This window comes from Amia ocellicauda, chromosome 1 (genome assembly GCF_036373705.1).
Source record: "Amia ocellicauda isolate fAmiCal2 chromosome 1, fAmiCal2.hap1, whole genome shotgun sequence".
In the NCBI taxonomy this organism is placed as follows: Eukaryota; Metazoa; Chordata; class Actinopteri; order Amiiformes; family Amiidae; genus Amia; species Amia ocellicauda.
The window spans coordinates 60,579,847-60,589,985 of record NC_089850.1 but is presented as its reverse complement, the minus strand read 5'-3'; the positions used below and the strand labels follow the sequence as shown (position 1 = coordinate 60,589,985).

At 43.4% G+C, this 10,139-nt stretch overlaps 1 protein-coding gene across 1 annotated transcript; it reads right to left on the bottom strand.

Annotated features, from left to right (window-relative positions):
• Positions 1 to 3,731: 3,731 nt before the first annotated feature.
• tpi1b (triosephosphate isomerase 1b) lies at positions 3,732 to 10,139 on the bottom strand. Its single transcript, XM_066712268.1, has 7 exons — positions 9,902 to 10,139; positions 6,363 to 6,486; positions 6,040 to 6,124; positions 5,708 to 5,840; positions 5,448 to 5,533; positions 4,665 to 4,752; positions 3,732 to 4,484 (listed from the first exon to the last, which is right to left on the bottom strand). The coding sequence occupies exons 1-7, from the start codon at positions 10,014 to 10,016 to the stop codon at positions 4,366 to 4,368; spliced, it is 750 nt and encodes a 249-aa protein (XP_066568365.1). The 5' UTR covers positions 10,017 to 10,139; the 3' UTR covers positions 3,732 to 4,365.

Genomic DNA, 10,139 nt, shown 5'->3' with positions numbered 1-10,139 from the left:
GTCATGTTCAAGAAACCAATTCGACCTTTGTGACATGGTGCATTATCCTGCTGGAAGTAGCCATCAGAGGATGGGTACATGGTGGTCATAAAGGGATGGACATGGTCAGAAACAATGCTCAGGTAGGCCGTGGCATTTAAACGATGCCCAATTGGCACTAAGGGGCCTAAAGTGTGCCAAGAAAACATCCCCCACACCATTACACCACCACCACCAGCCTGCACAGTGGTAACAAGGCATGATGGATCCATGTTCTCATTCTGTTTACGCCAAATTCTGACTCTACCATCTGAATGTCTCAACAGAAATCGAGACTCATCAGACCAGGCAACATTTTTCCAGTCTTCAACTGTCCAATTTTGGTGAGCTTGTGCAAATTGTAGCCTCTTTTTCCTATTTGTAGCGGAGATGAGTGGTACCCGGTGGGATCTTCTGCTGTTGTAGCCCATCCGCCTCAAGGTTGTACGTGTTGTGGCTTCACAAATGCTTTGCTGCATACCTCGGTTGTAACGAGTGGTTATTTCATTCAAAGTTGCTCTTCTATCAGCTTGAATCAGTTGGCCCATTCTCCTCTGACCTCTAGCATCAACAAGGCATTTTCGCCCACAGGACTGCCGCATACTGGATGTTTTTCCCTTTTCACACCATTCTTTGTAAACCCTAGAAATGGTTGTGCGTGAAAATCCCAGTAACTGAGCAGATTGTGAAATACTCAGACCGGCCCGTCTGGCACCAACAACCATGCCACGCTCAAAATTGCTTAAATCACCTTTCTTTCCCATTCAGACATTCAGTTTGGAGTTCAGGAGATTGTCTTGACCAGGAACACACCCCTAAATGCATTGAAGCAACTGCCATGTGATTGGTTGGTTAGATAATTGCATTAATGAGAAATTGAACAGGTGTTCCTAATAATCCTTTAGGTGAGTGTATATATATATACACACACTACTACTAGCTACAATGGTAATGCTAGTATAGAGGCTTTACCAACTGTAGAAATACATCTCTACCTTGACAACGCAGCGATTCATAAAACCATTGTATGATCCATTAATTACCGTATCAGGGCAAGGTCTTGTGTAAACGAATCCCAGACAAAATAAAAGTTGATGCCGCGCATGTTATTGAAGTTTGATTAATTTATTTAGTGTATTTGAGTAAGTTAAGTATCCCAGAGTGTTGTAGCCGTATTTATACACTCACCTAAAGGATTATTAGGAACACCATACTAATACTGTGTTTGACCCCCTTTCGCCTTCAGAACTGCCTTAATTCTACGTGGCATTGATTCAACAAGGTGCTGAAAGCATTCTTTAGAAATGTTGGCCCATATTGATAGGATAGCATCTTGCAGTTGATGGAGATTTGTGGGATGCACATCCAGGGCACGAAGCTCCCGTTCCACCACATCCCAAAGATGCTCTATTGGGTTGAGATCTGGTGACTGTGGGGGCCAGTTTAGTACAGTGAACTCATTGTCATGTTCAAGAAACCAATTTGAAATGATTCGACCTTTGTGACATGGTGCATTATCCTGCTGGAAGTAGCCATCAGAGGATGGGTACATGGTGGTCATAAAGGGATGGACATGGTCAGAAACAATGCTCAGGTAGGCCGTGGCATTTAAACGATGCCCAATTGGCACTAAGGGGCCTAAAGTGTGCCAAGAAAACATCCCCCACACCATTACACCACCACCACCAGCCTGCACAGTGGTAACAAGGCATGATGGATCCATGTTCTCATTCTGTTTACGCCAAATTCTGACTCTACCATCTGAATGTCTCAACAGAAATCGAGACTCATCAGACCAGGCAACATTTTTCCAGTCTTCAACTGTCCAATTTTGGTGAGCTTGTGCAAATTGTAGCCTCTTTTTCCTATTTGTAGTGGAGATGAGTGGTACCCGGTGGGGTCTTCTGCTGTTGTAGCCCATCCGCCTCAAGGTTGTACGTGTTGTGGCTTCACAAATGCTTTGCTGCATACCTCGGTTGTAACAGTATTTCAGTCAAAGTTGCTCTTCTATCAGCTTGAATCAGTCGGCCCATTCTCCTCTGACCTCTAGCAGCAACAAGGCATTTTCGCCCACAGGACTGCCGCATACTGGATGTTTTTCCCTTTTCACACCATTCTTTGTAAACCCTAGAAATGGTTGTGCGTGAAAATCCCAGTAACTGAGCAGATTGTGAAATACTCAGACCGGCCCGTCTGGCACCAACAACCATGCCACGCTCAAAATTACTTAAATCACCTTTCTTTCCCATTCAGACATTCAGTTTGGAGTTCTGGAGATTGTCTTGACCAGGACCACACCCCTAAATGCATTGAAGCAACTGCCATGTGATTGGTTGGTTAGATAATTGCATTAAAGAGAAATTGAACAGGTGTTCCTAATAATCCTTTAGGTGAGTGTATATGAACATAAGAAAGTTTACAAAGAGAGGAGGCCATTCGTCCCATTGTGCTAACAATGCTGCACCACCATGCTTTACTCTGGGGATGGTGTTCTCAGGGAGATGAGCAGTGTTGGTTTGCACCACACATAGCATTCAGCATTTAAGCCAAAAAGTTCCATTTTGTTCTCATCCAATCAGAGAACCTTCTGCCACATGTTTGCTGTGTCTTCCACATGCCTTATGACAAAATCCAAATGGGATTTGATGTGATGGATTTTCAGTAATGGCTTTCTCCAGATTACTCTTCCATATAGTCCAGCTTTGAGGAGCACCCAGGTAATAGCTGACATATGGACAGGTCTCCCCTCCTCACTGTGGAACTGTACAGCTCCTTCAGAGTGACCTTTGGCCTCTTGGTGGCTTCCCTGACCACCAACCTCCTTGCCTGCTTGATCATTTTCAGTGGACAGCCTTCCCTAGGCAAAATCATGGTTGTGCTGTATTAGTTCCATTTTTTTTGTAATAATGAATTTAACTGTGCTCTGGGGGGGATGTTCAAAGTTTTGTTTTTTATAGTCCAACCCTGACTGCTGCTTTTCCAGAACATTCTCGGATTCATATTGTGGTTTGGATATGCTGCTTGATAACCTTGGGCCTTCCAGAAACAATCTGAGATCATGTGACACAAATGGACAATATTCAACAAATTGTGACTTCTAAACACAATTGGCTGCACCACTGATTTAAGGGTAATAGCAAAGGGGGGGGGGGGATACTTACACCAGCAACACTTCTTAGTTTATAGTGCATGAAAAAAAAGTAACCAAAAATCCCAATCCATTTTATTTCCAGATTGTAACACTACAAAATGTCCTTGGGTGGAGGAATACTTATGTAATATTGCTCATTATACACGTATAATCCAGTACTTAAACATCCTTAAGTATCTACATTTGAGACGCACATTGAACCCTGCTGTAACCATTGTCATAAACATCTTCTACTGCCTCTGAATTTAAGTTATGGTGTACTATTGCAGTTCTTTTAAATTAGGTCTGAAGCATTCGCACTGGATTGATAGGCTACTGTAATTAAAGCCTTATGTAGTCCTGCTTTATAACCAGGGTTGTTAAACAGGAGTGCAACATGTCCTTTCAGGAGGAGTGAAACATGGCAACTTTCCGAAAAGTGTTTAATAATCTGAAGGTACTCACCCTGCAGAAGCAGGTCTGATGCACACAAAAGAGAAAAAAAAAAAAAATGGAAACCAGTCACTGAAAAATGGGGGGGTGGGGGTCTCTCCCCAAAAGAAGTGACACATTAAAGAGTCTGAACCGTTAATAGACCAGGTTTATTTTCCTTTACAGCCAGAGGCCTCCAAGACATTGCAACACCAACTGCAGACAGGCCGATGGGAAAGAACCAGGGGGGGGGGGGGGCCCTACAGTGATTGGTGGCCAAAGCAAGCTTACATCAACTCTTCATAGGGCATTACATCACTTAACAGAGAGGCCATAATTAACATTCAGATCAAGTGCAGATTGTAAACAGGCCTAGACAACACTATGAAATGCACCAAGTAAACCATATACAGCCAATGCTGACTGAACAATGTGCAAACTAAGTGCACTGTACAGTGGTCTGAATTTGTTGCATCACATCTATATTGTGCATCCATGTTAGATTAACTACAGACACTTGTCTAGGTCAATACAGTGTATGCATCATGAGTAAAGTGTTGATTATACAGAGTCCATTAGTACAGTCATTGGCTGAAAAGGAAGAGGAAATTACATCACATAAGCAAAGGGGCAGGGGGCAGCTAGGTGGCAGGGGGTCCAAGTGCAGCGTTCAGATTGACCATCCCAGGGCAGGTGAGGTCATGGTAGGGTCAGTGTCCCACAGTGGTGTCTTCACACAGCTTTACTGAGGGCCAGGCCTGTTCCATCCCCTTTCACTTGCTCCCTTACTGCTTCGCATTGATGATGTCAATGAACTCGGGCTTCAGAGAGGCTCCACCCACCAGGAAGCCATCCACATCTGGCTGGGAGGCCAACTCCTTGCAGGTTGCCCCAGTAACAGAACCTGTGGGAGGGGATAAAGAGGATTGACCATTGACTCTAGAAGAAACTATACATAGAGACACTATGGAGCTAGACGTTGTAACCAAGGCGTGCGTGTATATATTAAAAAGGCAGAGATGCACTGAGGGTTCTGCTAGGGTAGCATCTCCCAAAAGTGCTTCCTCTTAAAATGAAGTCTCACCTCCATAGATGATGCGCACAGACTTGGCCACAGCCTCAGAGACATTGGTCTTCAGCCACTGCCTGAGCTTTTCATGGACCTCCTGAGCCTGAGAGAACCAAGTGCAACATCAACCAAGTGATCATGCAGGGATTCTGAAAACCGTGCACGTGTGCTGAAACTGCTGTAAGCATCTCAGGTTTACATTAGTGGAGACCGTCATACTGGCATGCCCATAAGCAACATGGGCAAAAGGTCCACTGCACAGAATTAAAAATGCAATTTCAAAGCCTTACAGTTTCTCCCTCTATAGTATCTGCTGTTCAATTTACATCCATCATATTCTGCAATTCTGTATAGGAATACCAAGTTCATTTTAAATTAAGTGTAAATGGATTTAAAAAAAAAAAAAAAAAGTAATTATAGTGACAATTGAAAGGTGCAATTTTGGCATCTTAACATTTGAAGGTTGTGGTAATGTAATTTGTTCTATAATGTAGTAGTTCCCTGAACCACCAGATGTCAAGATTTCTTCATTACAAAACCCTGTGTTCAAGTGATTTGTTCCTGAAGAAAAGCAACAGTTCATATTGTAGTCAATGCAAAACCATCCAGCGTTGCACCACTCTTAGTATAAGCAATTAACTTGGTAAGTGTTCAATTTGTAGGCTAGTGATCATTTTAATAAGTTCAAGATTTCAGTTTATGACTGGACTCCTATGTGTGATTTAGTGTAAATGTAGTGGCTGAAGTGCACACAGGCATACTGCAGAAATCTATTGGGCAGTATACAATATACTGTACCTGCTGGGGCGTGGCAGTCTTGCCAGTTCCGATGGCCCAGACAGGCTCATATGCCAGAACCACTTTACTCCAGTCCTTCACGTTGTCTGCAACAGAAAAACATTACACTACACTGGAGAGGAAAGGGGGGAACCCAGCTCCCCAAGATAGGTCTGTATGGCTTATGCAGAGATTTTCTACAAGTACAATGCTAGTTTACACAAACTACTGCCTTCAGTACCAATGAGTGATTGGTGCCAATTAGCAGGAATGGCAATTACCTGCAATGACCTTGGTCTGGGCAAACACCACCTTGTCTGTGATGCCACCCTCTCTCTCATCCAGCTTCTCCCCAATGCAGGCAATCACACCCAGCCCCTCCGCCAGGGAATGAGCCACCTTCTGACCAATCAGCTGCAAAGAGTGGACCAGACAGCCAATCAGAGGGCATTGTTAGGGGGGAAACAGCATCCCATTAGACAAAGTAAACCTTATATACACACCATTTAACAGTACATGCAAGCTATTGGCCAGTCTATAAAGTTGTTGAATCAATCCTGCAGAAACCAGAAAACTCCATGAAGAGTTGAGAAATCCACATGGCTGACCTTACCTCATCGGACTCCCCAAAAACATGGCGCCTTTCAGAGTGTCCCAGGATCACCCAGTTCACTCCGCAGTCCTTGATCATAGCAGGACTAAGAGGGAGGGAAAACCCAAGCGTAAGTATGTGACCAACACCAGTACATCTGGACTACATTTCCCCAAGACTTAACACATCCTACAGACTAACAGCTTCAGATATGGGTTGATTCCTTTCAATTATGACCCAAGACAATCCAAAATGGCAGGGTCTGTAGGGTAATTTGTAACCAGCTTATACCAACTGGCATTTAGCCCTTCTTAATACAGACTCTGAAGAGAAAAGTACAGTACCTGGTCTCCCCAGTAAAGGCCCCCTTGGCCACTTTGTAACAGTTCTGAGCTGCTACTCCAATCTTGGCATCAAGTTTCTGACGAGTGAAGTCGAGATAGATGGTGGGAGCACCACAAACCACATCTGGGGGAGATAACAGATTTACTGGCAAGTTACAGAGAATGCACATAGAGGTCAGTGAGTTTGAGCATAGTGCATCAGTCAGAGAGCAGGAAGTAAACAAGGGCAAACTGACTGGACTACACAGGATAATACATTTGTGGACTAGGCACTACACATCGACTCTGGAGTTACAGTTCAGCTATGGTTCAGCCCTGGAGATTTCCAGTACAGAGCTGCCAAGCAAGGGTCTTCAATTCAAGCCCTGAAACGGAATAGTTACAGACTGAAGACCCTTGCTTTACATTAGGTCTGCATATAAAAATCAAATACAAGTGACCAATTAAAACCATGAAGTTTTAAGGACCTAAATGGATTTCACAGATGACCCACTTTCCAATTTACACCTCTTAAACACATTTCTTCCCAATTAAGCCCTGCCCTATAATTGGAGCCTTTTAATTGTCAAATGTTGGAATTCAATTCAGTTGTCCCTCAGTACAAATTGATTTAAGGTTTGTGTAATTAGTGTGGATTTACAGCTGGACTGAAAATGCCTTTCTGCACCCATGTGGAAAAAGTGTTGAATTAAGCAGTCTATATTGGGGTTAGAACCGAATGATGGATTTTTATACATTTTAAACAAAGTTCTAAATAGTTTATTAAGCATCTGCAATTTAAAAAGTGTAGATATGCTTTACTGTAATTAACTGGATCAATGGTTTCAGTTTTCACCTCACAGCCGACTAGCAAAATACCTTTTATGAGTTGCTGCACTATTAACCAATTCAGTAAAACCTGCACCACCACTAAAATCACCAGTCCTCAAGTGCTAGGATTTGTTAACTTTCACACAGGGTGCTGCAAGGGATATTACAGTGATCCACAACTACATCAAAATTACACTAAGCACATCACCCCATGCAGGTCTGCAAGGGTTTGATATTGGTCTTCGTACTACACAGCAACAAGAAAATATTACAACAGGCAACTAGGCTAAGGCCATGAAATTGTACATTTCATCAAAAGAGGTTTTCAATACTATAAGTGTAGTGAGCAGGCATTGAAGTACAGCAGATAATTGTATATCCAGGGTTGCTCCCGAGCAGTTATTGTAAGAGGTTTTGATTGTTCTTCCTTTAGGGGCAAAGTCTAAACCTAACCCATTTGTCTTTCACAAGTATAACTTATAACTAAATTTTCCATTTACCTGTTCAACACTGGAAAAAACCGGAAATATAAAATTACCAAAATTAGATCTCTGCAAATTAAGGCAATGCAGTAATCAAGACTTCCTAATCAAATCAAGTAGGCTTATCCATGGTGACTTGTACAGCATTGTTAGCCATGCATCTCATATGGATAACACATGAAAAATAATCCAGCATCATGCAAGAGTGATCAGGAATGCATTACTTTATCAGGGGTAATCTGGTCCACTTGCGCATTTGAAGGTGAACCACCTCCTACCACCCATCAAACCACAGTTTTAATCAGGCCCTATTTAAAAGGTACACCATTTCATTGTCTGGGCAATATTTAAAATGTACACAATAAGATTTAAACGTTATCAAAAGTCATTGCATTGGATGATTTCAATTTAGAAAACCGTTTACAAAGGAGAAGAGTCCATTTGATGAACCAGGCTTGTTACTTAAATTTAAGTAACGGTGCCAATTACAGCCATGCAGTTTCTGAATAATTGCATAGAGTCAACATCAACAGCATGGCTGGGCAGTTCAGAGGCAATTTTAAAAACCTGTCTGATGTCCAAGTATCCTCAAATAATGATACCCTTATGTTAATATATACACTGGTCTCTGAACCCCTGTTGACATTCAGGCAGGAGAGAGCATGTCTGCCCAGACAAAGTGACATTAACCGAGTAACAGTATCTGGGGTCAGTGTTGCTATATTTATCTTCACCACACCCCACACACATTTAACCATGCCCCTTCACCTCAAGAAAAGGTCAGAGGTCAGGACAGAAGGTCTAGGGCCTCAGCTGGGCACATTCCACAGGGGTTATAGATTAAGTGCAGTATGACCTCCATTGAGACTTGAACTTAAAAGGTGCATCTAGAGGGAGGATCTACACTGTACTGTAGAGTGGCAGGTCTAAACTAATACAGCTAGAGAGCCAGGTCGGTGCTAATATTTCTAACCGACCATTTCCAAATGTGTTCAAAGTTCATGTCTGTTTTCTTTCTCTTGAGTAAAGTTCAACTGTAAAAAAAAAAAAAAAAAAAAGTAGTAAGATTTCAAGTTGTAGATTTCCTTGTAAAATTAAAGCCACCCCAAAATATAGGCGCAGTGATTAAGTACTGGACTACACAATATGGATATTGGTGCTAGATCACGGTTGCCTGGTTTTATTCAGAGGAGATGGCATTTATAGCATGACTTAAAATGGCAAATTTCACAAACATTAAATAGCTCGTGTGCTTATCAGGGCTCCTAAAAGATTAAATGGGATTGATCGGAAAAATATGCCTTTATAGGATCAACTTTAAGCGATGTACAAACAAACCCGTCACTTCAGAGCACGTGTGCATCCTGTCTGAATATGCCACAAGTCAAAACGGACTTTCACTGCCATTGAAGTGACTTGGTCCTAGTCTGACATTTGGACTAAATCATACATTTCTTAATCTATTCATAACACCCGAATTATTGTCCTGCAATAGTGAATTTGGGTCACCACGCTTTCCCCATGGTCGCCGTGTAGCCCAAGCACTGCAGAAGCGCCGTTATCCCCCGTTATCCCCGCACACAGCACAGGCTGCTACCCTACAGACCCCGGCAGAGGCGGCAGTACCGGGGCGCTGCGAGCGGAGAGCAGACACCGGCGCGGACTGGCCGCTACGTGCAGCCCGGCACACACGCCCGCCTGCGGCCCGCCGTCACCGCGCAGCAACTGCACTCAGTCCGCCTTATTCACGCACTGCATTTCACACACGGCCACCGGCTCAAGATCACAGCTCCCTCACAGCGGATTTCACTGCGCTCGCTGTATCCGTTCAGCCAAAATAGCGACTCTCCTCCACAGAGGAAATCTGTCCACTGGTTTGCATCCCTCCATCTTTCTCCGACATTCACTGCCTCCAATTTCTCCGTCTTTCACCCCATGTTTCCTGCGCAATTTGAGTCACAGCAGCATTGGCAGGATACATACTGACCATTACTCAGATAAATGTTAATATAGCCAATTGTAAGCGAGAAGTCCAATGCTGCCCTCAATAAGGGAAGTATTGATTAATTTATTGTAGCGTGTCCTCTATTTCACAAAGGTCACTCGCCTCCATATTATGCATGATTGTACAGAACTATTGCATGGTCCAGAAGTGTCCGTATACGACACTACTGGAGGGTATATAGTGCTCTCGTTTGTCGCACAGAGTTAAATACACGCAAGAAGTCATCTCAAGCCATCGCTCACCGGTATCGGCGTGAAGTTTAGCGGCGTTCAAGATGTCAATCAACTCCCCCAGGGACTTCTTGTCGCCGTTCATCTTCCAGTTTCCACCCACGAAAAACGTCCTGGTAGGAGACATGTTTACAGCCCAGGGAATAACACAATGCGCGACTGATGAGGCCTCGGTGTGGCGTGAGGAAGGGCGCAGACTACAGAGAAGACAAACCGGGATACAACAACAACGCGAGTCCGTACACCCAAA

What these genes read in the sequence shown, in the direction of transcription:
- tpi1b (XM_066712268.1), bottom strand. Translation starts at nt 10,016, where the DNA reads ATGTCTCCTACCAGGACGTTTTTCGTGGGTGGAAACTGGAAGATGAAC. An exon ending in TAAACTTCACGCCGATACCG is followed by an intron (nt 6,487 to 9,901) that starts GTGAGCGATGGC and finishes TATCTCCCCCAG; the next exon opens with ATGTGGTTTGTGGTGCTCCC. An exon ending in AGACTGCCACGCCCCAGCAG is followed by an intron (nt 4,753 to 5,447) that starts GTACAGTATATT and finishes TGGTTCTCTCAG; the next exon opens with GCTCAGGAGGTCCATGAAAA.